General features: G+C 59.6%; 1 protein-coding gene across 6 annotated transcripts; it reads right to left on the bottom strand.

Annotated features, from left to right (window-relative positions):
* Positions 1-7,301: 7,301 nt before the first annotated feature.
* Positions 7,302-26,186, bottom strand: EPS8L2 (EPS8 like 2). Of its 6 annotated transcripts, none has more exons than XR_009542263.1 (22): positions 26,005-26,186; positions 23,486-23,608; positions 23,323-23,378; positions 22,459-22,523; positions 14,127-14,288; positions 13,568-13,717; positions 13,400-13,479; positions 13,177-13,319; positions 13,018-13,094; positions 12,723-12,849; positions 12,442-12,530; positions 12,267-12,341; positions 11,909-12,057; positions 11,659-11,791; positions 11,432-11,544; positions 9,996-10,101; positions 9,228-9,341; positions 8,880-8,949; positions 8,574-8,754; positions 8,329-8,461; positions 8,091-8,242; positions 7,302-7,753 (listed from the first exon to the last, which is right to left on the bottom strand). XR_009542263.1 is itself a non-coding variant. In XM_060158100.1 (21 exons), exons 2-21 carry the CDS (start codon positions 23,527-23,529, stop codon positions 8,159-8,161), a joined length of 2,151 nt encoding a protein of 716 aa, XP_060014083.1. In that variant the 5' UTR covers positions 23,530-23,608; positions 26,005-26,186; the 3' UTR covers positions 7,302-8,158. The 6 variants fall into 6 exon arrangements, 4 of the variants coding, with proteins under 4 accessions (XP_060014083.1, XP_060014084.1, XP_060014085.1 ...); XR_009542264.1 differs by having other exon boundaries at positions 8,097-8,242; XM_060158100.1 differs by having other exon boundaries at positions 7,302-8,242.
* Between the last annotated feature and the right edge of the window lie 904 nt (positions 26,187-27,090).

Here is a 27,090-nt window from a genome sequence, read left to right as displayed (position 1 = left end):
GGGCGCCCCCTCCCTTTTTGGCCCCTGAGGAGCCTTTCTGCACGTGTGGAGTCAGGAAGGTCTCCTGGACCTCGGGAATGAGGAATATGTGGTCTTTATCTCTTATCTGGACCGGACTCAGCTCCTCTCTGCTCCAGACATTCTCTTTATCTTGGAGTATCTGTCCACAGGGGACAGACTCCAGCTGCTCAGCCGCAGGCCTGTCTACCTCCTGCCTCAGAACTACGTCAAAATTTAACACTTCAGGACTTCCTGGTGGCGCAGCTGTTAAGAATCTGCCTGCCGGGCTTCCCTGATGGCGCAGTTGTTGGGAGTCCGCCTGCCGATGCAGGGGACACGGGTTCGTGCCCCGGTCTGGGAAGATCCCACATGCCGTGGAGCGGCTGGGCCCGTGAGCCATGGCCGCTGAGCCTGCGCGTCCGGAGCCTGTGCTCGCAACGGGAGAGGCCACAGCAGTGAGAGGCCCGCGTACCGCCAAAAAAAAAAAAAGGAATCTGCCTGCCAATGCAGGGGACACGGGTTCGAGCCCTGGGCCGGGGAGATCCCACATGCCACAGAGCAACTAAGCCTGTGCGCCACAACTACTGAAGCCTTTGCGCCTAGAGCCTGTGCTCAACAAGAGAAGCCACCGCAATGAGAAGCCCGTGCACAGCAACGTACAACGAAGAGTACATACAACGAAGCCCGTACAACGAAGAGTAGCCCCTGCTCGCCACAACTAGAGAAAGCCCTGCACAGCAACGAAGACCCAACACAGCCATAAATAAATAAATAAATAAATAAAATTTAAAAAATTTAACACTTCGCATCAAAGGACACAATCAACCGGGTGAAAAGGCAACCCATACGAAGTGAGAGAGTGGCATGGACGTATATACACTACGCAATGTAAAATACATAGCTAGTGGGAAGCAGTCACATGGCACAGGGAGATCAGCTCGGTGCTTTGTGTCCACCTGGAGGGGTGGGATAGGGAGGGTAGGAGGGAGATGCAAGAGGGAGGGGATATGGGGGTGTATGTATATGTATAGCTGTTTCACTTTTTTATACAGCAGAAACTAACACATCATTGTAAAGCAATTATACTCCAATAAAGATGTTAAAAAAAAAAAAAAGAAAAGGCAACCCATGAGTACAGGAGAAAAAAATATCAAATCACTATATCTGATGAGGGATTGATATCCAGAATGTATAGAGAACTCCTAAAACTCAACAACAAAAACCAAACAACCCGATTCAAACATGGGCAAAGGACTTGACTAGACATTTCTCCAGAGACACACAGGTGGCCAATAAACACATGAAAAGATGTCCAACGTCACCAATCACCAGGGAAACGCAAACTACAACCACAGAGAGATATTACCTACACCCATGAGGACGGCTATTCTCACAATAACAGAAAACAACAAGTGCTGGCGAGGATGTGGAGAAATTGGAACCCTCCTGCACTGTTGGTGGGAAGGTAAACTGGTTCAGCCACTATGGAGAACAGTATGGAGTTTCCTTAAAAAACAAAAGATAGAGCTACCACACGATCCGGCAATCCCACTTCTGGGAGTATCCTGTCGACCAAAAAACAGCGCAGGAAGCTGCAAATTAGAAAAGGGAGTTTATGTGGGTCTTAAAGGTTGCAGTTCAGGAGATACAGGCTCGGGTAAAACCGAAAGAGTGTTCTGGGGAAGAGGGAGAGTCAGGGCTTATGAAGACGAAAGCCACCAGGCTGTGCAGTTGTCTGCTGAGAATTGTGGTTGACTCTGGCGCGAGGCAGGAAATATTTGTCCTTAAGGAATCACGAGTTATCCTAGGGTGAGGGTCCAATAAGTACGTGAGTTTCTGGCAGATGCTCTGATGTCTGCATGAGGACAGCGAGTGGTCAAACGGTCCGATTCCATCCAGGCTGAGATGTGCATAAGCCTCGCTACCTCAATGGCTCCCCGGCTCAATTTTCAAGTGTGCTTTTAGCAAACCCCACCCCACTTTCATTTTCCTTCCACAATCCCCAAAGGACTTGAAAGCAGAGCCTCGAGCTCTGTCTTCACCCATGTTCACCCATCATTCACAACAGCTAAAAGTTGGAATCAACCCAGGTGTCTGATGATGGATGAATGGATAAAAGACACATGGTACAACCGTATATGATATTGTGACTTATAATCAATACATACTTCGTGTCCCTATTTCCTGGCAGACAGCTCCCAGAGCCCTGCTCTGAGCAACGGGAGCATCTTTTGTTACAATATTTGGTCTTCTGGCCTCAGTCCCTGAAATCCCTCAGAGCCACGAAGTGAAATGTGTGTCTTGTTATTCATAACAAGTCTCTTTCCACCACTACTAGGTTTATGGTAAGAGGTGACTACTGGAAATCCCCTAAGGATGGGGATATGGTTGCCAGGGAAACCGACCACGATTAGAGGGTTGGAGCCTCCATGAAAACCCCAAAGATGGGGGTTCAGAGAGCTGCCAGGTTGGGGCCTTCCATGTGCCAGGCCCCAAATCCCACAGGGACAGAAGGTCCTCTGTTGGGAACCCTTCCAAACCTCGCCCTATATACATATCTCTTCACCTGGCTGTTCATTCATATCCTTTAATATCCCTTATAATAAACCCGCGATCTAGTAAGTAAACTGATTTCCTGAATTCTGTGAGCCGCTCTAGCAAGGAGGGGGTCGTGGGAACTTCCGATCTGTAGTCAGTTCGTGAGAAGCACAGGTGACCTTGGATTGGCGGTTGAGGTGGGGTCTCTCTTTCTTGTCTCTGAGCACCTCTCCTGTGGGTTCTGCAGCTTCTGTCTCTCCCACTCCCCACACCCCTGGGGGTGCCCTCTGGGGACATCCCAGCATGGCCTGGTGGTACCCTGGGCCTCAGCCCGCATCCACTCTGCCCATCTGAGAGGTGAAAGTGGTTTCTGTGCCTTTTCTGAGGGCCGAGTTCAAGTCTCTGCTCAGGGACAGTCGCAGAGAACACCCTCCCCAGCTTTGCCCAGTTCCTGTCTCTGTCCTTGGTTGTCAGTCTCCCAGTAGATTCCATATCAACGATTCTTATGCTTTTGGGCCTCAGGACACTTTTATTATTTATTTTAAATTTATTTATTTATTTATAAAAATATTTATTCATTTATTTATTTATTTTAGTTGCACTGGGTCTTAGCTGTGGCACACGGGATCTTCTTTGCAGCATGCGTGTGGGATCTAGTTCCCCAACCAGGGATCGATCCCGGGCCCCCTGCGTTGGGAGTGTGGAGTCTTATCCACTGGACCACCAGGGAAGCCCCCTCAGGACACTTTTAAACACTTAAAAATTACTAAGGCCCCCAAAGAACTTTTACTTATGTGTGTTATCCATCCATATTTACTGTATTAGAAAATAAAACTATGAAAATTTAAAGACCTGCATTTATTCTTCCTTTTAAAATAATGACGACAGACTTGTAGAAACCATCTATACCATGGTTTACCTCAGCTGATCCTCTAAACTCACTTCCAACCCTTTAAGTGCTCACCAATCCTGAACGAATTATGTCTTGAATTTGCCTAATTCTAATCCAGACCCCAAACCTCACACACACCTTACCCTTGCCCCCCAGATCCTGCTAAGACTCTCAAGGTAGCTAAGCCGCGTAGCTTTATCAATCTGTCCCTTGGTAGCATTTTGGGGAGCCAGCATTCAACACATAAAGAATAGATTCCTGAGAAATAGTTTTTTAAAAATTCAGTAAGAAGAGTGGCATGAATACACGTTTCTGCGAACCTCCCTGACGTCAGGCTTCTCAGCGGCAGCTGGACGTCGTCACCGCGTCTGTCTTCGGTCAGTTGGGAAACGTCGTCTTGGTCGAAGCATCCGGAGAAAATCCAGCCTCGCCCAGACTTGCAGCTGGAAAGGCAGGAGCTCATGAACAGCTTTTTGGGATCCTCGCGGACTTTCTCCTCTGCTCCGACACCAAACCCCAGCACGTGGCATCTCTCGGGGCGGTTGCAGTCTGGACCGGGAGCCCACCCCGTGCACCGCTCCCTGGGGCCCCGTGGACCCTCGGTCCATCTCGCTCCGTGGACGGGTCTCTGGCCGCCGTGATGCTGTAACATGGCGCATCGGTCGTTTGGAAAACGCTGGTTCAGAGTCTCCCATTCCGTGTCCACGTGGAACTCACACCAACATCACAAGCTCGGAGAAAGGCCTTCAGGTCGGGAAGCCGTCTCGCTGATGCTGGCAGGTTCCAAAATTCTCATTCCCACTAGAGAGCTCGAGTTTACCGTGGCAACAAGGACTGTCTGCTGTTTTTCTCATTTTGGAGAAAACGTCTGCCAAGAACCCCGGTGTGAACAACTACGGCCCATCGGTCAGTGGTTCTCACCCCTCGCCCGGCACCCGAGCCCAGCGCAGCGGGACGCTTGCGCCACGGCCCAGACTGAGGTCAGTTAAATTCGGAGCGTTTGCTGAAAGCGCTTCTTTCCCTGGGAGAGTGTGTGGGGAAGACGGGGGGCCCTGCCCCGTGGCCACCCCGGGATCCTTGCTGAGCCAACAGCTTCACCCACTGGGGCTTTTGCGCCATCTGTGCCACGGGAGCCCAGTGAAAACGGCAGCTCACCTGGTGTTAGCTTCCGAGTCTGCGTTAACAAAGTATCATAACCTGCACGGCTTAAACACCAGGAATTCACTGTCTTCCAGTCTTGGAGGCTGGAAGTCCAAGGTCAGGTGTCGGCAGGGTTAGCTCATCTAGGGCTGTGAGGGAGCATCTGGCCCAGGCCCCTCCCCCAGCCTTGATGGTTTGCTGCAATCTTTTTTTTTTTTTTTTTTTTTTTTTTGTGGTACGCGGACCTCTCACTGTTGTGGCCTCTCCCGCCATGGAGCACAGGCTCTGGACGCGCCGGCCCAGCAGCCATGGCTCGCGGGCCCAGCCGCTCCGCGGAATGTGGGATCCTCCCGGACCGGGGCACGAACCCGTGTCCCCTGCATCGGCAGGTGGACTCTCAACCACTGCGCCACCAGGGAAGCCCTGCTGCAACCTTTGATGCTCCTCATCTTGTAGAAGCAGCGGCCTGACCTCTGCTTCCATCTTCAGATTCGGGTTAGGCTTCTCTGTGTGTATGTCTATGTCCCTTATTTATAAGGATACTAGTCATGTTGGGTCAGGACCCACCCTCATCACCCTATCCTATATGAACTTGGGGGGAAACAATTCAACCCGTAATATACCGCTGTCCTGTTAAGCAGCTTGTGTAGCCTCCAGGGCCCCCCAGGGACCTGTGGACCCCACCTGGAACGCCGCGCCGTGCGGTTTAACTACTGAACAGGTCGAGAGCTTCTCAGCTCTAATTTTGCCTCTCGCGTTAGCCTGACACTTCAGGATGTCAGTCGCGGTGGGGCCGGGTGGTTGGTCGGGACCCTTTTCATGCTTTCGTGCCGTCCTCACCTGTGAAGCCGACCCCGCCGAGCAGCACCTTGCACAGGTGACAGGTGTACCCCTCACCTCTATTCTGTTCCCAGCAGCTCGATGTAGGTGTGAAGACATCTCACACCCTATGCTATTTTGTGCAGTAACCTTTTGGTGAATCGAATATTTTGAAAACGTTAAAAAGAAAGGAAAATGAAGAAGCTCCGCCCAAAATGTCACGGGAAGCCGCTCTGGCCTCCTGGCCCGGCCTGTGTACGGGAGGAGAGGAGGGGACACAGAGCCATGCCACGCGGGTGGGAGGAGGGCCACAAAGACGAGCTTGTCCCCAAGACAGAGACGGCCTTGTTGGGGGGGACATTTGCTGGCGGCACAGCCGGGTGCAGAGCGGGTGCTGGGCGGGCAGCTCCCCAGTGTGACGTTCCCCGCTCCACCCATGGTCAGATCCCCGCAGCCTTCGCTGGGGCTGCTGCCATCCAACCCTCCCTCTGCCCTGCTTGACCAGGGCAGGGTGGGAGGTGGGGACGTGAGTGGTTAGGGACATGCATCAGGCCAAACTGCATTGGAACCCAGGCCCTGACCCCCTCTGGGGCTCCAGGCAGGGGACCTGGCCCCTCTGTGCCTTGCTCTTGGGAGGGTGGGGAAGCCCCTCCTGGGAGCCCAGAGGCCTGAGCAGAGAAGCGGGGCCAGGGCATCTCAGAGCAGCTCCTGGGTAGTGAAGTCTGGCCTGGGGCCCCGGGGGAGAGGGCACTGAGGTGCTCATCCCCGCTCTGAGGCAGGGGCTCAGGCAAGCAGGGGGCGGGGCAGGGTGTGGGAGGCTGTCAGGTCCGGGTTCCCCACTGCTGGCTGCTCTGGACCAGCAGGGTCTGTGCCCTCAGCCCTCCCTTTTCATCTTGGACTGTGGGGTCCTTGTCTGTGGGGTCCTGCCCAGGCCTGGGAGGACAGAGCCTCCTCTCGTGGCCTGGGGTTGTGGGGAGAACCTTCCTTTCCCAGGGAGAGGGGGCTGTGGTGATCAAGTCTCGGTGTAGCCCGGAAGGCCCCAGACACCTCCAGTTGCCCTTGACTGGGCTCTGCTGGACAGACTCGGCCCAGCACGGCCTGTCCCAGTTGGGAGTCGGGGCTTCCGAGGCCTGGCCCAGAGAGGGACAGTCGGCCCACCATCTCCCACCGTGAAAGGTACAGCCTGCCTCTGGGTCCAAGCTTCCTGTGGTTGCCCATCAGGTAGAGACCCCGGAACCGAGGCCTCTGGACACCCTGATCCAGGGTGGGTCCACCGGCTGCTTTGGGGATATGCAGGTCAGACGCCCCTGACCTAGCCAGGTGCTAGGGCACCCCGGCCGTCACACACCACAACAGGCAGGGCTGCCAGCAGAGAGCACCAGAGGCCTCCAAGGGTGGGGCCCAAGTTCGCTCATGGCCAGGTGGCCGGCAGCCTGCGTGGTGCGGAGAGCTGCACACTGTGTGCTCAGGGACCCCTCCGCTCCTGCACGGACCCCGTCCCAGCTGGCCATCTGCCCAGCCCTGCAGGCCCACGCCCTCTTCTGGGGCAACTCCCTCAGCTTGGGCTAAGTTCTCTAAATCTAGCTTCCGTCTTGCTCCTGTGACTCACGCCCCCTCCCTCCCTGGAGGCTTGGCAGCCCTGCTCCCCACTACTCCCACTCGGGCCTTCTGGACGGACATCAGTGGGCAGGGCCCCCCTCTCAGCCCCCAGCTCCCAGGAGTGTCCTCTGGGCCCTCTCGCAAGGGTGTGGAGGGGAGGGTGTCCTGGGCCCCCCACTTGGGTCCAGGGGTGAGCAGCTCACTGGGAACATCCCCAGCCCCGCCTGGCCACAGCCTGCCTCTGCTCGGGAGCTCTTCCAAAGGCGCAATCCCGGGGGGCTCCAGGAGACAGACAGACAGACAGACACAGGGCTGCTGGGAGGCTTAAGTGCTTTAATGATATGGATTCTGAGCCGTGGTCACCTTTCCTCGCTGGGGTGCGACCCGCAGAGTCCAGGGCTCCAAGACCCACCCACCCCGCACACAGCACGCCAGGCAAGACTGGCCTGAAACTTGCTCAGAGAAAGTTCCCTTCTGGCTCTGCGGAGGGGGGAGCGGGCAGGGCTGGGGTGGGGCTGAGGGGTGCCCAAGGCCAGAACTCAGGTGAGTGGTGTTCAGTCCATCCTTGATCCTCCAGGTGGTGAAGGGAGAACGGCATGCCCCCCACCCCAGTGGGGCCGGAGTCCCCCAGCCCACCCAGTTCAGAGCCAAGGGCAGCTGTGTGGCTGGGGTCTGCTGCCCTGGTGGCCGGCAGCCAGCCAGCTGGAGGTATGGGGATGCAGAGGTTGCAGGGGGCCGTGGGGACGGCGGCAGGGCCTGAGTCACCTGCGCTGGGAGAAACCCCTGTGTGGACGGAGGCGGCCAGAGGAAAGTCCCCTGCCCCCTCCCAGGGTGCGTGTGTGGGTTCTGTGGCCTCAGGGAGAGCTGTGGGGAAGGGCAGGGCCGGGCCTGGGGCCGGCACAGCTCTGGCCTCAGCGGGCGGGCGGACGAGGGGCCGGCACCACCTGGTGGCAAGTTTGGCTACGGTGGGCATCGGGGCAGGTGGGGAGCGTGGGCCGGGGCACCGCTGAGCTGGAGGACAGGCCCCACGTGCCACGAGGCGGGCGAGCCGGTCCCCAGCCGGCACGACTCTCCGTCCGAGTCCACGGTCCGAAATACGTACACGTACAAAAATAATACTCCAGCCGCGGAGGCGGGCCCCGCCGCGGGCCGTGCGCCCCGCCGCGGGCCTTAGCTGTCTTCCTCCGCCCGCCTCTGGTTCTTGGAATGGAACTTGCTCATGAGCTCCTCCAGCTCCGACCCACCTTGCTGCTTCTGCGGGAGCCGGGGGACCCGCAGGTCAGTGTCCCGCCAGCCCCCCTTCCCGGGGCGCGCGGGGAGCGAAGGGCGGGGCGGCTCACCTCCAGGACGGCCTTCTGTACGGTGAGCTGGCTGTACACGCGGGCGCCCTCCTCCCCGCACACCTTCCGCAGCTCGTCCTTGTTGAGCGAGAAGAGCTGGGGCCCCGTCAGGATGCCCAGGTTCTCCACGATCCTGGGGGCGGGGGGCAGGGGGCGGGGAGGGGGGCGTGAGGGCGGGGCCCTGGCCGTGGGCGTGGCGGCCGCCGCGCCCGCCCCCTGCCCGCCCCGTGCGCCCCTCGGCTCACCGGGCGCTGAAGGCCTTGGCTTCCAGCCAGGCGCGGACCTCGATGGGGCCGGACTCGTAGGTGAGCGGCAGGTGCACCGGCTGGCTGCGCTCCACGCGGAAGTGCCGCGTCGGCTGCGCCTTGATGTGGCTGATCTTCTTGATGAGCTCGTCGTTGACCTCGTCCATGTGATGCATCAGCTCTGCGGGGCGCCAGGCGGCTCAGGCCTGCCCCGCGCGTACCCGGGGCTCCCCTCCCCACCGCCTCCCCCGCTGGCTCTGGGCCCCCCCACCCCCGCCCGTAGGGTCTGGCGGCCCCATCCCTCACCGCCTTTGTTCCCGGCAAAGCCTGGGGTCAGCTTGTGGGTTGGGCTGGCAGGACCCCAGTATTTCCCCCCCTGCAGGGTGAACAAGAGGGGCGGTGGGGGCGCCATTAGGTCAGCTTATCATCCCTCCCGGCACCCCTCCCCGCCCCTCCTCCCCCACCTCCCAGGACCTGCCCAGCCCCCCACCTTCCCAGACTCAGCCCGGAGCCGGCGAGCCCCCGCACCAGCCCCTATAGCCGCGGGGTCCAGGCTCCGGGCCGGTCTTTCTCTGCCCACCCCCCACCAACCACCCCCCCCCCCCCGCCACCCGGCCTGACCCCGCAGCAGGACAGAGCAGACCTCCGCCTCACCTGCTCCAGGAGGGCGTCCTCCGGCCGGGTCTCCGCGAGGATGTTGCCCGGCACATAGCCTGCCTGGCCGCTGCGATTTCGAAGCTTCCACCACTGGTGGTCGCCTTCCAGCACCTGTGGGCGCCGCATCCCCGCATCACCCCTGACCCACAGCGCCCGCTCCGCCCCGGCCCCGCCATAGGCATCAGTGATGGGTGCTGGGACCGCCCGTGTGAGCCCCTGTTTACCAATGGGCCAGAGAGAGCTCCAGAGTCCCCCCTGAGCCTGCCCCCCCCTCCCCATTCTACACACCCCCTCCAGGTGCCCCTGGCCCACCTGGCCTCCCACCCATCCATAGGGGCCACCCCCCTCCCCGTCCCTCCCAGCAGCCTCCTAAGCCTCTAGTGTGGTTGTGGATATAGACCACCCCCCCTCCAGCTGCTCCACTTTCTGTCCCCCAGCGGGTGGCCTGGATTCAGGACACAAAACTCGGAAAGTGCCTTGAGGGGGCTCCCGGGGTGGGCATGAATGACAAGCCCCTGCTGGATTGGGGGATCCCCCACTTGGCACAGGGAGGGCCCACCCCACCCCACCCCACCCCACCCCACCCCACCCTTCAGCCCGAGCCCAGCCCAGCCCAGGGGCCCTTGGGTTCCCTCTGAGATCCCCAAGACAGGGAGGCCCCTCAGCTGTGCTGGGGCAGGTGCCAGGCTGCTGACCCAGAGTGGAGCCCTGGGGTCAGGCAGATCCCACCTCTGGACCACCGCCCGCTCCCCGGCCCCCACTCACCTCCAGAACCTCGTCCTTGAGCACCGACAGCTCGTTCGCGTTGCGGGCTGTAAAGTCGTAGAGGACCTTGACATACTTGGCCATGGCCGGTGCGGGTTCGTAGCCCCTGTGTGGAATGGGAGGGGCTGAGGCTCAGGGCTGGGCTGGGGTCTCTTCCTGGGCCTGGGGGAGGGCCAGGGGCAGCAGCTTCCCAGGTGAACGGCTGCGTCCTGTTCTGCGGCACAGCGGCTGCGGCTGTCAGCTGGGATGGAAACTGTGACAGCCCCGTTGCGTCTGGGGCCCCCTGCGTGGGGGGGCAGCGGAGGCGGATGGAATGCAAGGGTCTGTGGGCACAGCAAGGCCTGCCCTGCCCTAGCCCCTAGCCCTGGAGGCCTAGGGGTCTCCAGGTCCAGCCCCCCAGGGGATCTAGAGCCAGGCGTGTACCCAAGAAAGGACAGGCCGTCCCTGGAAAGTGGCTGACCATCGCGGGAGGGCCGGATGCTTTCAGAGCCATAGTCCCTCTGGCACTGCAGACACGATGCAGGGCCGCCCGTGGGCTGCAGGGTCCCAGGGTGTCCCAGCTCCGGCACGGAGCAGGCCTGTGCCTGCCACCCGTGCTGGGCCATCCCTTCTGGTCAGTCTGGCCCCTGATCACGAGGGCACCCCTCATACAGGTGCAGGGCTCGGGACCCTGGGGAAGTGGGGGCTCTGGGGCTGGGGCAGCCTCTGGGGCCCTGGTGGGGGGCTGTGTCAGGATTGGCCAGGGTGGACTGGTCAGGGGCTGGAGGTAAAAGGATGAAAATGTTTCTTGAAGGTGGCCCTAGGCCAGGGACCAGGGCATCAGGCTGGCGGGGCACAGGGAGGGGCACACTTGTTCAGAACATGGATTCCAAGCCCCTCCCCTCCTGAGACTGAATCCTGGGGTCTGGTGGGTAATGAGCTCCCCAGGCAGGTCCTGGGCCAGGGCTGAGAACAGAAAGTAGGAGGGGAGGGGAGGAAGGATGGGGACTCCCCCAGGCCCTGGGGCTGTAAGACATGGTCTGTGGAAATGTGTGCGGCCAGAGGGAGAGAGGCCGTTCCCACCCAGACCATCGGTCTCCTCCTCCGGCTCTGAGGCTGGGCCTAAATCAGCCCCACCAGGGCAACTGGGATCGTTGAGACCGTTTAAGTTCAGTGGTTTAGTACATTTCTAACCATGATTCTAAAGCATAAACGTGGAGAAACAAAAAGAGATGACGTATTAGGTACGTCATCTAAGCACTTTATGGGTGCTTTCGACATTTTCCCCTCAACTGTACACCACAAAGTTGAAAGGAAACCCGGCTCTAGCGTGGAAAGCGGTATTTTGACAGTCGTGAAAAACGCGTTTGCTGCCACCTGGTGGCAGTGTACCCATAGCAGAGCCTCCGTGATTTGAGGGGTGAGCGTCACACTCCCTCACTTTGAGCAGAGCTTACCTGTGAGCATGTGGGGAGCCGACTTGGGGGAGGACGTCTCCCTGGGGTGTGGGCTCAGATGCGAGGCCATGCTTTGGGGAGTTTCTGAAGGACGTGCGGCTCACTGGAGTTGGCTGTGGGGAAGCGGACACTGGGACTTGGTGTGAAGCAGGGGCTGGGCCAGGAGGGCGGGGTGGTGAGGGCAGTGGGCGGGGGTGAAGTGCAAGCGGGGCTGCGGGCGCTCTGACCTCATCAGCGGGGGCTGACGCCAGCCCCTCCACCTCCCAGGGGGCCTCCTGCAGCACGTCCAGTGGTGGCTCCCAGCCGCTCTGGAACTTGGGCACGTAGGGGGGCACCTGCGGCTCCCGAGGCCACTCGGAGCTGGGGTGGGAGGTCCTGGGGTCAGCTGGGCCACCCACCAGAGCTGGCCCCACCCAGGACCCCCAGCCCGCCCGCCGAGGGACCCATCCTGGTGTGCGCCCCATGCCACCACCCTACCGGGGTCGTGTCCAGGTCTCCCCCAGGGACTCCCACAGCGCCATCTCCTTGGGGACCAGGTGGCCGCGCAGGAAGCCCACAGTGTCTCGGGAGAGCAGGGGGCTGTAGACGGAGCGAGCAATGTCTGGGCCACCACAGGTGCTGACGATCTGGGGCACAGCGGGGCGTCAGAGGCCCCCCCCACCCTGCGCCTGCCTGCAATACCACTGGCCTGCCCACTGCGCCCCCCACTCCGAGTGCAGACGCCGGCCCCAGCCCACTGCCCAAGGTGGGCACTTGCTTCCCCCCAAGTCAGGGGCAAGCCCCCCAGGCCCCCGCTCCCCCGCCCCAGCCCCTGCCTCCCCCCAGCCCCAGGCACCAGATCCAGAGGCCCGAAGAGGAAGTGCACCAGCTCGGCTGCGCTAGGATTCTGGATGTGCTTCTGCAGCTTGGCCTGTGGGCAGGGAGCAGGCCGACCTGTGGGGTGGCACCAGGGGTAGGGCACCCCACCCACAACATCAGCTCGGAGAGATGGGGTGGGCCGCCGTACTCACGAGCAGGTTGATGGCCAGCTTGGTCTTCCGGAAACAGTCAACAAACTCGGCCTCGGAGGGGGGCCGTGCTCGCAGCGTGAGGACGCCCTCTGGACAGGGGGTTAGGGGGTGAGCCTGGCCGGCCCGTCGCTGCCCCGGCGGGTCTGGCCTCAGTCTAGTGTTCCCCACCCGCTGAGACTGGGCCTTGCTCCACTCAGTGGCCACTGGGCTCCCCACCTCCACTCCTGTGTCCACCCCGATGCCCCTCCCCTGTCCGGTGCCCCCCACCCCCTGCCCCGCACCTGCCGGCCCCTTCTTCCCCTTCTTCTTCCCCTTCTTGCGCTGGTTCAGCTGCTTGAAAGCCTCAGCAGCCTTCTGCAGCCGAGCCACGAACCACTCGATGTCGTCCAGGGCGCAGTTGAGGATTTGCTGGGGTCAGAGCAGGGGCAGGGGTCAGCCTCCGGAGCCCCACCCGCTGCAGGGACACCCCCACCCGCTGCCTCTTGGCCCCTGGCCTGGGGGAGGGGGTGGGTGCTGGCTGGGGGTTGGCCCCAGGAGCCCGGAGTGGGTGGGAGGTCCTGCCGGCCCGAGACCCACCGTCTCCTTCTCGATCTTCTGAGCCAGCACGGCCCTCGGTTCCTCGTCCTGCGCCTGCGACTCCCAAGCGCGAAAGCCTGTTCGGGAGCAGAGCTGCTGCTGACTGAGCCCCCCCACCCCAACCCTGCTGCCGCCCCCAGCCCATCCTCCTCGGCCCACCTGGGTCTCTGAGCGGCATGGGCAGGTCCACTCGGTTCTTGGTGGAGGGCGAGTCCCTGCCGTAGCGCTGGAAGGGGATGGGGGCTGGGCCCTGGGCCGGGGGCAGGACGGACTGCCGCTGCCGGATCTTCTCCTGGTGGCCCCTGAAGTGGGACGAAGGGCCGCTGAGCCTGGCCGCAGCCCCAGCCCCAGGCCCGGCCCCGCCCCTCCTCCCTCCCCCTACTTGAGGGTCTGTGGCCGCATCTTCTTCCCCAGGCGGCAGTCGGCCAGCGCGCTCTCGATGTCCTCGTGCACCAGCTCCGCCTGCGGGGACGGGGCATCAGGCTGGCTCTCCGGAGGGATCTGGGCTCCTCGCCCCGCGCCTATCGCGCCCCCACTGCCCGGCCCTCACCTCCACCTCGTCGCAGTGGAAGAAGTGGACGTCGGGCTTGCTCTGGTCTGAGTCCTGGCACACAAGCAGAAGCACCGATGGGTAGCGTAGCTGGTTCAGCACCGTCCGGCTGTGCCGCACAGTCGGCAGCGGGAAGTTCTCCAGCTCCTCCTGGGGGACAGGCGGCTGGGACCAGGCTCGCCATGGTGCATGGCGAGAGTCCCAGACAGAGGAGGGCTCACGGCCATGGGCACAGGGAAGACCCGAGGAGCGGATGCCGGGGACCCGGGCTGACTGTGGGCGTGGCCTGTGGCGTTCACGCCACGGATATGGCACGGAAAAGGAACGTGGCCTGGACATGGACACGGACCCCACGGGGCAACGTGCACACAACGGGCCCCGCCTCGGTACAGCCGGTGGAGAAGCTCTGCGAGGTGGACGTGTCCCTGTGTGACGTGGCTCCCCTGTACTCTCGGCCCTCGGCCTGCTCCCTCTCCCACAGAGGCCCAGTGTGTCTGGGTCACTGCCTGTGCCTGCCTTGCAGGATGGGCGAACGCCCTCCCTCCTGCTGCCACCATACCTGGGATTCGATGTCCAGCAGCCGCAGCGACTGGTCGTTGACCTGCAGCAGCATCTCCTGTGTCCAGATCTTCTCCTTGGAGCTCAGCTGCACCAGCTTCCGGATGGCATCTTCCACGGACACAATGGCCTCACTCTTGTCCATGATGAACGTGGCCAAGTGCTGGGTGGGCAGGCAGGGGGTCACTCTGGGTGGAGCCCTCCTGGTGCCAAGAACCAGGGCCAAGGGGCTGTGCCCTGGGGCTCTGAGGGGCTAGGGCCAACCTTGGGGGTCTGAGGGGCTACAGCCAACCCTGGGGGATCCGAGGGGTCATAGTAAACCCTGGGGGTCTGAGGGGGTCACAACTAACCCTGGGGGTCTGAGGGGAACATCCCTGCCCTGGGGGTCTGAAGAGACAAAGCCCCACCTTGGGGGTCCTCTGCTCTCCTTGGGGGATGTCTGTGGGGGCCATGGACGTGCCCTGGCAACTCCCTTGGCAGCCCTACACACACAGCCCCCAGCCCACCCACATCTGCCACTGGGCTCCGGGACCAGGCTCCCTGCCCCTCCAGCAGCCCTGGTGCAGGCTCACGACAGGGCCTTGGCACATGCCACTTCTGCCCGAGCCCCGTCTCCCCCAGCCCGCTCTTCCTTCCAGACTGTACGCGGACACTACCTTCCTGCCTGCCTGGCCACGGGCTCACCGTCAGCACGCCCCTGACCTGCCCTCGTGTTTATCATCATCCGACTCTATGCTGGACATGACATGCTTCTTCGTTTGCTTTCTGTCTGCTGCCTCCCCGGCGCCTGTGACAGTGCTGGGCCCCCAGCAGGCCCCCAGTGAATGTGATGGAAATGAACGAGCAGCCCATGGGGACCCCTGGCCCGCCCTGCTCCTCTCTCTCCAAGGCTGGCTCAGGCCCCTCCTCCTTCCAGGATCCCCCATGTGTCCTCGCTGACCTTTGCTGAATTCAGTAGACAATGCTAGGGCAGCTGGGTGAATACTCACAGAAACTCCAGGCAGTTAAGGCTTAACCACAGAACATGGAAGCATGAAAGTGCTAGTAGGAAATACTAGGTAACTTCTGATAATCTCAGGAAGGCCTTCTTCACTGGGGGACTTTGCTAAGCAAGGAAGAAAATCCAGATGCTCAGAAGACAAGGCCGGGACTTCCCTGGTGGTCCAGTGGTTAAAACTCTGAGTTTCAACTGCAGGGGCGTGGGTTCGATCCCTGGTTAGGGAACTAGGATCCCGCATGCCACGCGGTGGGGCCACGAAAAAAAAAAGGTAATAAAAAGACAAGACCAATAAATTTGACTTAATAAAAAAAAAAATTTCGGCCTGAAAAAAAGTACCAAATACAAAGTATATAAAAAAACCCCTACAGATATAATAATAGATATAATGGAGGTGATGTAGGCTAATTTTCTTGATACAGGAAAAGGCCAACATGCATTACAATGACAGTTCTTACTTTGTTAAAAGCTCTATTTTGTTTAATAATTAAGGATACCAACGATAAATGAAAAAAGAATGAAAGAATATGTAAATAAGTAAAAGATTAACAGCTCAATAGAAAAATTGACAAAAGGTATGAACACAGAGTCTGTAGGAAAATAAATATAAGTAACCTTTTAATATAGAAAATGATACACAGGGGAATTTCCTGGTAGTCCAGGGGTTAGGACTCTGCGCTTTCATTGCTGAGGGCCCGGGTTCAATCCCTGGTTGGGGAACTAAGATCCCACAGGCTGCACGGTGCGGCCAAGAAGTATATATATATACACACACGTATATATGCAGACTCATTCAATACAAGAATTGCAAATTGAAGCTGGAGACTATGACTTTCGGAATGAGTTTTCGCTTATTCTGTTGCCCAGCACTATCAAGCCCTTGCGGGTTACACTGGCTGGTTAAGACGTGGAGAAGGAGGAACCCTTGCTCCGCACTCGCCTGGCTGCTCTGGGGAGGAGTTGATGACACTGGACCAGCCCACATGCTTCCCTCTTACAATCTCAAGGCAACCTGCACACGTGTAGAATGTGGCACGGGTACAAGGCTGCTCCCTGCACAACTCTTGGAGGCCAACCTACATGTCCATGGGCAGGTTAGAAAGAGACTGGGCAGGGGAATTCCCTGGTGGTCCAGTGGCTAAGACTCTGCGCTCCCAATGCAGGGGACCCGGGTTCGATCCCTGTTTGGGGCACTAGATCCCACATGCACGCTGCAACTAAGAGTTAGCATGCCGCAACCATGAGCCTGCATGCTGCAACTAAAAGATCCCGCATGCCGCAACGAAGATCCCACATGCTGCAGCTAAGACCTGGTGCAGCCAAAATAAATAAGTAAATAACTAAATATTAAAAAAAAAAAAAAAGAGGGACTTCCCTGGTGGTCCAGTGGTTGAGAATCTGCCTTCCAATGCAGGGCACGTGGGTTCCATCCCTGGTCGGGGAACTAAGATCCCACATGCCGCAGGCAACTAAGCCCACGTGCTCTAGAGTCTGCACGCCACATCAAGAGAGAAGCCTGTGTGCAGCAACTAAGGTCCAACGCGGCCATAAACAAATAAACAAATAAATAAATATTTTTTAAAAGAAAAGAAAAGAAAAAGAGTGGGCAGAAACGTGCAGTGACTATCAGGCAGCTGGTCTGTCTGCATGAGGCGCGTCGTCAGCAAAATACTGCACAGCCAAACCATCCCACCCATGCTGCCCGTGCACTCCAAATGACTGAAAACATACGGAGCGTATTCTCTGCCCAGAATGGGATTCAATTAGAAATCCATAACAGAACGATAACTACAAATCCCTATTAATGGGAAATTAAGCAACACACTTCTAAATAAATCATGGGTCCATATTTGTAGAAGTTAAACAGCACACTTTTCAACAACAAATGAGTGAAAGAGGAAATCACAGGGGAAATAAGAAAATATCTAGAGACAAATGAAAATAGAAACACAACATATCAAAACTTATGGGATGCAGCAAAAGCAACGCTAAGGGGAAATTTATACCTATAAATGCTTACATGGTTAAATGCTTAAAAAGAAGAGAAGTCTAAACAACCCATGGGTCAAAGAAGTTACAAGGAAATTTAGAAAATGTTCTGAGTCACAGCAACATGGGTGGACCTAGAGATGATCATACTAAGTGAAGGAAGTCAGGGGCTTCCCTGGTGGCGCAGTGGTTAAGGATCTGCTTGCCAATGCAGGGGACATGGGTTCGAGCCCTGGTCTGGGAAGATCTCACATGCCGCGGAGCAACTAAGCCCGTGCGCTGCAGCTACTGAGCCTGCGTGCCACAGCTGCCGAAGCCCATGAGCCTAGACCCTGCGTTCCACAACAAGAGGAGCCACCGCAATGAGAAGCCCGCGCACCGCAACGAAGAGTAGCCCCCACTCACCACAACTAGAGAAAGCCCGCGCGCAGCGACGAAGACCCAACGCAGCCAAAAATAAGTAAATAAATAAATAAATAAATTTATTTAAAAAAATAAATAAGTGAAGTAAGTCAGACAGAGAAAGACAAATATCATAGGTTATCACTCATATGTGGAATCTAATTTTAAAAAAATGATACAAATGAACTTACTTACACAACAGAAACAGACTCACAGATTTCGAAAAAAAACTTATGGTTACCAAAGGGGAAAGGTGGGGAAGGGATAAAGTAGGAGGTTGGGATTAACGTACACACACTACTATATATAAAATAGATAACCAACAAGGACCCACTGTGTAGCATAGGGAATTATATTCAATATCTTGTAATAACCTATAATGGAAAAGAATCTGAAAAAGAAAGAATACATGTATATGTATAATTGAATCACTTTGCTGTACATCTGAAACTAACACAACATTATAAATCAACTATACTCCAATAAAATAAAATTTTAAAAAAGAAAATATTCTGAGCTGAACAATAATAAAAACAAGCACATCAAAACTTGTGGAAGAAAAAAAAAAACTTGTGGAAGAAGATAGCTACAGCAGTACTTAGAGGGGCTTTATAGCTTTAAATGAATGGCAGAGAAGAAGAAAGACTTGATATCAATGGTCTGGGCATTCCTCTTCAGAAGCTAGAAAATGACAATCAAATGAAGCCCAGAGTAAGTGAAAAGAAGGAAACTAAGAGCAGAAACCAATGAACTAGTAAAATACACAAACAACAGAGAAAAATCAACAGAGCCCAAGGTTGGTTCTGAAAAGACTGATGAAATTGATAAACACTTAGCAAGACTGACCAAGAAAAAAATAGAGAAAACACAAATGATCAATAACCAGAAGGAGCGAGGGGACATCACTACAGATCATATGGGCATAAAAGTGAGTTTATAATAAAAGAAAACTTCCCCCAAAGGAAGCCCTGTATTCAGGGCCTCACAGGTGGATCCTAACAAATACTTAAGAGGGAAATCACAGCAACCTTCCATAAACTCTCTCTGAAGAGACTAGAGGAGCAGGAACATTTCTCCACTCATTGTATAAGGCCAGCAGAACTCTGATACCCAAACCTGCCAAGGGCACTGCAGGAAAAGAAAATTGTAGACCAATGTTCTAATAAATATTAATGCAAAAAAATCCTTAATGGGCTTCCCTGGTGGCGCAGTGGTTGAGAGTCCGCCTACCGATGCAGGGGACATGGGTTCGTGCCCCGGTCTGGGAAGATCCCACATGCCGTGGAGCAGCTGGGCCCGTGAGCCATGGCCGCTGAGCCTGCACGTCCGGAGCCTGTGCTCCCCAACAGGAGAGGCCACAGCAGTGAGAGGCCCGCGTACCGTAAAAAAAAAAAAAAAAAAAACCTTAACAAAATAGTAGCAAATTAGTCTTGTCAAGTCAATACATGAAAAGGATAATAAACCATTAGTAAATGAAGTTTATCCTAGAAATGCAAGGTTGGTTCCACATTTTAAAAAATCAGCATGATTCATTACATTAACTAAGTAAATACATTTCAATTGAGAAAGCATTTGATAAAATTCAACAACTTTCATGATAAAAGTTCTCAGCAAACAAAGAATGGAAAGGAACTTCCCCATTCTAGTAAAGAGTATCTACAAAAACATACAGCTTATAAAACGGGGAATTCTGAATACTCTCTTCTAAGATTGGACACAGGCAAGGATGTCCACTATCATTACTTTTATTGAGCACTGTCCTGGTAGTTCTAGCCAGGGCAATAAAGCAAGGAAAACAAAGTGGCTAAAATTAAGAAATTAAGTACTGTATTTTCAGACAAAATGATTGCGTACATAAAAAAATCCAATGAATCTATAAGCAATTCCTGAAACAAGTAAATGAATTCAGCAAGGTCTCAGGATACTCAATCACTACACAAAAATTCAATCATATAAAACAAATGCTGAGACATCCCTGGCGGCGCAGATGGTTAAGAATCCACTTGCCGATGCACGGGACATGGGTTCGTGCCCTGGTCCGGGAAGATCCCACATGCCACGGAGCAACTAAGCCCTTGCCCCACAACTACTGAGCCAGTGCGCCACAACTATTGAAGCCCACACGCCTAGAGCCCGTGCTCCGCAACAAGAGAAGCCACCGCAATGAAAAGCCTGCGTACCTCAACGAAGACCCAACGCAGCCATATAAATAAATAAATAAATAAACAAACCCACAAGGCTTCGGTGCCCCCCCCCCCATGGCCACCACCTCTCACCCTCCCTCTTGGCCTCAGCTTCATCATCCGGGAGGGGTCAGCAAACCTGCCCACATCCCCAGCCTTGCTGGCTGCTGGGCAGGCAGGAGAGGTGGCCCCAGCCTGGGGCCCTTCCACAGGCTAGCCTGGACCAGAGTCTAGGAGAAGGGCTGGGAGGCCCCGCCGGCACCGGGGGCTCCTCACCAAGGAGGGCAAAGTCCTTCCCACAGAGAGGTGGCAGAGCGGCCCTTGGACGCCGAGCCTGCAGCAGTCATGAGCTGACCACACAAGATGGCCCCTGCCTGCCCAGGTTGGCAGCGAGGGCTGATCGGCAACACAGCCCAATGCAAGAGCCCTAGGGACTCCCATGTCTCATTGCACCCACTGTACAGAGGAGAAGACTGAGGCTCAGAAAGCAGTGACTCACCTGGCTTCTGTGGGCATGGAGGGTTCTAAGGGGAGGGACGTTCTTACCTTCCTGGTCCAGGCCCCCCACCTTCCTGGTCCAGGCCCCCCACCTTCCTGGTCCAGGCCCCCCACCTTCCTGGTCCAGGGTTCCCCGCTTCCTGGTCCAGGGCTCCCCGCTTCCTGGTCCAGGGCTCCTCACCTTCCTGGTCCAGGGCTCCCGCTTCCTGGTCCAGGCCCCCCACCTTCCTGGTCCAGGCTCCTCACCTTCCTGGTCTAGGGCTCCCCGCTTCCTGGTCCAGGCCTCCCACCTTCCTGGTCCAGGGCTCCCCGCTTCCTGGTCTAGAGCTCCTCACCTTCCTGGTCCAGGGCTCCCCACCTTCCTGGTCCAGGGCTCCCCACCTTCCTGGTCCAGGCCCCTCACCTTCCTGGTCCAGGGCTCCCCGCTTCCTGGTCCAGGGTTCCCCGCTTCCTGGTCTAGGGCTCCCCACCTTCCTGGTCCAGGGCTCCCCGCTTCCTGGTCCAGGGCTCCCCACCTTCCTGGTCCAGGCTCCTCACCTTCCTGGTCCAGGGCTCCCCACTTCCTGGTCCAGGGCTCCCCACCTTCCTGGTCCAGGCTCCTCACCTTCCTGGTCCAGGGCTCCCCGCTTCCTGGTCCAGGGCTCCCCGCTTCCTGGTCCAGGGTTCCCCGCTTCCTGGTCCAGGGCTCCCCACCTTCCTGGTCCAGGCCCCTCACCTTCCTGGTCCAGGGCTCCCACCTTCCTGGTCCAGGGCTCCCCACCTTCCTGGTCCAGGCCCCTCACCTTCCTGGTCCAGGCCCCTCACCTTCCTGGTCCAGGGCTCCCCGCTTTCTGGTCCAGGGTTCCCCGCTTCCTGGTCTAGGGCTCCCCACCTTCCTGGTGCAGGGCTCCCCACTTCCTGGTCCAGGGCTCCTCACCTTCCTGGTCCAGGCCCCCCACCTTCCTGGTCCAGGGCTCCCCGCTTCCTGGTCCAGGCCCCCCACCTTCCTGGTCCAGGCTCCTCACCTTCCTGGTCTAGGGCTCCCCGCTTCCTGGTCCAGGCCTCCCACCTTCCTGGTCCAGGGCTCCCCACTTCCTGGTCTAGAGCTCCTCACCTTCCTGGTCCAGGGGTCCCCACTTTCCTGGTCCAGGGCTCCCCACCTTCCTGGTCCAGGCCCCTCACCTTCCTGGTCCAGAGCTCCCTGCTTCCTGGTCCAGGGTTCCCCGCTTCCTGGTCTAGGGCTCCCCACCTTCCTGGTCCAGGGCTCCCCGCTTCCTGGTCCAGGGCTCACCTTCCTGGTGCAGGGCTCCCCGCTTCCCGGACCAGGGCTCCTTGCCTTCCTGGTCCAGGGCTCCCCACTTCCTGGTCCAGGGCTCCTCACCTTCCTGGTCCAGGGTTCCCCGCTTCCTGGTCTAGGGCTCCCCACCTTCCTGGTCCAGGGCTCCCCGCTTCCTGGTCCAGGCCCCCCACCTTCCTGGTCCAGGCCCCTCACCTTCCTGGTCCAGGGCTCCCCGCTTCCTGGTCTAGGGCTCCCCACCTTCCTGGTCCAGGCTCCTCACCTTCCTGGTCCAGGGCTCCCCACTTTCCTGGTCCAGGGCTCCCCACCTTCCTGGTCCAGGGCTCCCTGCTTCCTGGTCCAGGGCTCCTCACCTTCCTGGTCCAGGTTCCTCACCTTCCTGGTCCAGACCTCCCACCTTCCTGATCCTGGGTCCCCCTCCCTCCTCCCACTTCAGCCATTCCCAGCCCTGCTGTCCTGCAGGTTTGGACGATGACCAGGAACCAGGAACTTGGCCGGCTGCCACGAGCAGGAAGGTCATTTTAAAAACGTATTTCCTGAGTTCTAAGTGTGAATTCAAAGTGACCCAGGAGCGAAGGCCTCGGAGCTGGCGGCTCCCTCAGAGTGCAGCTACCCATCTCGACCGTCCAGGCTGAGTGGGATTAGCCGTCGAGGACGCCCCTGCAGGAGCTCAGAAACTCCTCCCTCCTAGTCTGGCTCCCTGTTGTGAGGCCAGGATGACAGTTTCCCTCCCACTGGGGTTTCCAGGGGCACCCAGAGCTGTCCTTGCCTTCCTGTGTTGCCCCTGGCATCCCTCTCCCTGATGTAGCCCCAGGGTTCCTGTGCCCCTCAGACCGGGAGCTCCCCAGGACTGGAGGGAGGCTCTGGGGCTGAGCCCAGTACAGGCTGCCTGCTGTGGGACCACCTCTCCCCCGGCCTCAGTTTCCCCACAGGCCCAGGGATCCCAGAGCACAGAGGACAGGAGTGCCCCGTGGGGTGAGGGGCTCACCTGGACGTGGTACTGGGAGGTCTCGTGCATGATGACATTGGAGTTGGAGTACTTCTTCCTCTGCTCTGAATAAGGAGACACGGTCACTCACCCCTGACGGCGGGACCCCAGATGGGGCCGCAGGGAGGGCAGAGTGCAGGGGAGGAGGGCTGCTCTGTGGGCCCTTTGTGGCCTCCAGGAAGGACACAGGGCACAGAATGGAGGGATGGCCCCTCCTGGCAGAACATGGAGCTCCCTCGGGCCCCAGGAGGGACCCCCAGCTCAGAGTGGTGACGGCACAACTGTGTTTGGGGTCCGTCCTGGAGCGGATGCAGGAGGCTCAGCCTCCTTTCCTGGAGGCCCCCTGCCCACCTTCCTGGGGAGGGGTCTGGTCCAGGGCTTCCCCCAACTCCAAGAGCTCCCAGCTCCCATCTCCCTGCCTCTCCCTATCCCTCCCTGGGGGTCCTTGCTTTCCAGAGGTGGCACTGCATGGCTGGGGGAGGGTCAGAGCTGGGGGAGGTGGGGGCCAGCCAGGCCCCGCCCTCCCAGAGCAGACACCTGGCAGTCAGTCCAGCAGGAGCCCCCGCCCCTGGAGGATCGGGTGGCGGAGAAGAGCACAGAGAATCAATATTGATGCTCCCTGAATTATTAGTAAGGCCTCTCCCCTTACTGGCTCACTGTGGGGAGGGCTATTCAGTGGCCAGAGTTTGGGGGAGGGACCTGAGCACCTGCTGGTTGACTAGGGTCTAGGGGCCTTCTCTGGGTGCCCAGGGCTGACCTGCGTCTCCCCGGGTGGGGGCCTGGCACAGCCCTGGAGAAGGGAGTGGGCGAGACCCTCCCAGCCGAGCTGGCCCCCGAGGCCTCTTGTCCTCAAACCTCACTCACCAAACAGGTCCTTGGCACTCATCTTGGCCACACCGTCAGACCGGCCCAGGCTGCCACTGCAGGGGAGGGGCTGGTGAGGGTGGGGCCCATGCCGCACCCCTCCCTGGGGACTACGGGTGGGTAGCGGGTGGTGGGGGCCTAGTGGGTGGGGGTGGGGGCTCACTTGGCAGCACCCGGGCAACAGCTCACGGACCCTGATTGGCTCATGGCGTCCTCGACGGTGGCTGGCGGTGAGAGGGCAGACCTCAGAGTGGCCTGAGTCCAGGGCTTAGTGCCTGGCCCACACCTGAGTGCACAGGGGAGCCAAGCTGACACCTTATCGTGACCTGGCCGGGGCCTTGCTACCCCAGCACAGGGCCTGGGTCCCCTCCCCATCCCTCCCTGGATCCAGGGCCTGGAGCGCCGATGGCCTGGCCAGATTCCCCAGGGTGCCTGGGCAGGCAGTCCTCAGGAAGCAGAGCCCTGCCTTCCGGACACACCAGGACCACCCCTGCTCCACAACCCAGCTGGTGTTCACTGCAGCCCCATCCCTCCCTGGACCCTCGGTCCTCTACAGGGACCCCCAGGACATGCCAGCAGAGGGGTCCCACCCCCAGAGGCTGTCTGGAGTGGGGCTGCGAGGAAGATGTCCTGGGGGCTCTGAAGGGGGGTCGGGGGAAGAGGCACCTTCCAAGCAGAGGGAACAGCATGTTTAAAGGCCCTGAGGCAGGTGGGAGCCAGACAAGGGAGAAAGGCAGCAAAAGATGAGGCTGGAGCCCAGGGCGAAGGGTAGGGGGCCCGGGGACCCAGAGCCCAGAGTGAAGCGCAGACGGAGCCCACCCTCTGAGGGGTGAGCAGAGCCTGGTGCCCCTGGGCCAGGCTGACATGTCCTGTGGGATTCTGTGCTCTGTGGGGACCTCTGGGTCCACACTGTGCCGCATCAGATGTCACCAGTGATGCCATCCATCTGCGGCTTCAGTGTTTAGGGGGCTGCAGGGTTGGGTCGCAAGCCAGGGGTGCTGGTATCCAGGGCAGGTAGTACCTGGTACCTGGTAGCTTGTACCAGTGCCTGGTAGCTTGACCAGGTACTACCTACAGGGAAGGCTCCCAGGAGGCGTGAGGGACCCGGGGGCTTCAGGCTACCCCCTCCCACATGCCACCGAGGGTCCCGGCTTGGCCAGATTCCTCTGTCCATCTGTCCGTGGAGAATGTCCGGAATGCTCATGACCTCAGTAGGTGAGCCCGAGTGTTTGCTTAATGGGATTCCTGGCGGGCTGAGCCGAGGGTGCTGGGCACGTGTGTCCAGATACACACACGCACCTGGGCGAAACCGCGGCCTGTGAGCACACAGACACCTAGGTCGTGACATTCGGCCTCCCCTAGGGGGCGGGGTGGGGGGCCTCAGGGCCACCAGGGAGGTGGGTCCAGGCATCTGGGTTGGGGAGCAGCTGGGGGAGAGGCCACTTACAGGCCGGCTCCAGCGGGGAGTAAGGGGCTTCTTCAGCTGACTGGGGTGGGGATGACACTAGCCCTGAGGGCCCCAGGGCCCAGGCTGCACTTTGGTTTCACTGTGGCCATTTTCCGGGTGCAAAGGAAGGCCGAGTATGGTGCCTGGTCAGGCAGGGGAGGGCGAGGAGGCCCAGTAGGGCAGGGAGGGCAGAGGGACCAGCTCCAAGTTCAAATTCCAGCTCGCAGCTGACCGACCTTGGGGAGCAGTCAGCTTAAGGCCCAGGGAGCCAGGTGGGGCCCGGGATGGGGGAGACCCTGGGGCTCTGGCTGTGCCCAGGTCTGGGCCCTGCGGGTTGGGGGAGGGAAACGCCTGGGACGCTGTAGGTGGGGAGCAGGGCGCCGAGCTTGCACTTGGGAGGCAGAGGCAGGCGGAGAGCTGGGCGGCGCTGGACCCCTGACTGCACTGGGCAGGGCCAGGAGAGGCCCCGCCACAGGCCGTGGGGGAGGTGCGGGAGCAGAGGCGGCGCCAGCTGGGGCTGACCACATCTGGGTGGGGCACAGGGGGTCGGTGGCGCACTTCAGAAGCACCAGGAACCCTGCTCACCCGCCTCCCCTGCCACCGGGACACCTGAGGCACATGGTCTGCCCCAGGCCAGCCCAGCCCAGGTTGGAGGCACACAGGCCCCGGCAGCTCGGCCCCCAGCCTCCTCCCTGAAACTCCCACACCCCAACCTTAACCGAGAGCCTGACCCCGGCCCGATGCTTCCCTGGCCCTGCGTTTCAGCCTGCCTCTGACCCACAGGAAGCCGGCTAGCACGCCAGAGGAGCCCCCAGCCTGCCCCGGCAACAGTGGTGCAGATCCTTTGAGGGGCAGGGGCTGACCTCCTCAACACCGCTTCACTGGAGGAGGGGGTTCCTGCCACCGAGCCCCAGGGCTGGGAGGCGGCCGGCTGACTCAGAAGCCACTGGCTTACAAACATCCCCAGCGCACGGCGCCGCCCCAGGACCGGACGGGGCGGGCCAGGCCGCAGGAACCCGGCTGCGGCCACCAGCCCAGGGAAAGCCCGCGGGCCCGGCGCGGCCCCTCGCGCCCGATGCCCCATGCGCCCCGGCCCGGCCTGCAGACCCAGGCCAGGGCCCCGCGTCGCGCTGCCACCTGGGGAAACTGAGGCCCGGGCAGCCCGCCCGCCGTGCGCTCGGCTCCCCTGTGGCTCCAGGGCCGAAGCGGGTGCGGGCGCTAGGCGGGGCACTCACCTGCTCCTCTCGCGGCCCCGCGCCTGGTCGCCCACTGGTCCCTTAGTCCGCGCGTCTGTCCGCCCGTCTGTCGGAGCCTGGTTCCAGAGGAGAGAGGGACGCGCGGAGGAGCCGGGGCGGGGCGCGGGGAGGAACCTGAGCGGCAGGTTAGAGTCACCGTGCGCGGGCGGGCACTGGGCAGGGGCGGGGGTGGGACGTGGATGCCCCGCCCACCCCGCCCCCGCTCCAGACCCCGCCCCCACCGCGGCTCCCCGCGGACGGTCCCCACAGCCACCCGGGTCCCTCTGCGCAAACCCCACCCCTAAAGCGGGGGCGCTGGTGGACGGGTGGGCGGGGCCTGGAGCCCATCCCTCGCTGGGGTGCTCTGGGCGACAGCGCGCCCCGACGCTGCTCTGAGATCTACCCGGGGCAAGCCCAGCTGCCTGCACCCCAGAGGAGTGGCGTGGAGTCCTGGGGAGGTCAGACCTGCCCCTGCCAGGTGCCCCCAGCCTCAGGTGCCCCAGGACCCGGGGCCGAGTCCCATCCTCTTCCACTGGGGCCCCTCTGGTCTGGAGGGAGCGCTAGGGCCAGGCTTTAGTCTGAGTGAGTCTCAAAGGTAGGACCATGGGCCAGAGGTCCTGCAGTCCAGCTCCCTGAGCTTGCCAGGTCGGGGGCGGGGATACCTTCTCCACGATCTAGGAACTCCTGAAGTCTCTTTCCTTGTGTCGCCCAGCCCAGCGTGGGCACCCCCTGAGGAGCGGGGTTATCCCACGGCCGGGGAGGGGGGCGTCGGGACGCCTGTGGCCTATGCTGTCCTTGAGTGCCAGGGCAGCGTTGGTGTGAGAGCGCTCCGGGCAGTGACCCCCGCTTTAGGCCAGGCCCCAAGCTCTGCCCGCCGTTCTGTCTTTCCTCCTGCTGAACTGATCCCCAGGATGGCCGTGCCCACCAAGCTGGGTAAGGAGGGCAGGCCAGGTGGTGGTGGGCACCCCCAGGCACCCCAAGGCTCCCGCTGTTGTCCTGGGGTGGGGGGAGCAGGAAGGGTGCGCCAGGACGTGGTCCTAGAAGGCCGCGCAGCTGGTGTTTGCCAGGAGCCCCAGGTAAGGAGAC

This window comes from Lagenorhynchus albirostris, chromosome 9 (assembly GCF_949774975.1).
Source record: "Lagenorhynchus albirostris chromosome 9, mLagAlb1.1, whole genome shotgun sequence".
In the NCBI taxonomy this organism is placed as follows: Eukaryota; Metazoa; Chordata; class Mammalia; order Artiodactyla; family Delphinidae; genus Lagenorhynchus; species Lagenorhynchus albirostris.
Note: the sequence above shows the minus strand (reverse complement) of the source record. Positions and strands in the feature narration are given on the sequence as shown.

Coding starts and splice junctions, on each gene's coding strand:
- EPS8L2 (XM_060158100.1), bottom strand. CDS start 23,529: ATGAGCCAATCAGGGTCCGTGAGCTGTTGCCCGGGTGCTGCCAA. Junction 11,545..11,658: donor CGTCAGCCCCCGCTGATGAG/GTCAGAGCGCCC, acceptor GCTTCCCCACAG/CCAACTCCAGTGAGCCGCAC. Junction 8,755..8,879: donor CTTTGCCGGGAACAAAGGCG/GTGAGGGATGGG, acceptor GGCGCCCCGCAG/AGCTGATGCATCACATGGAC.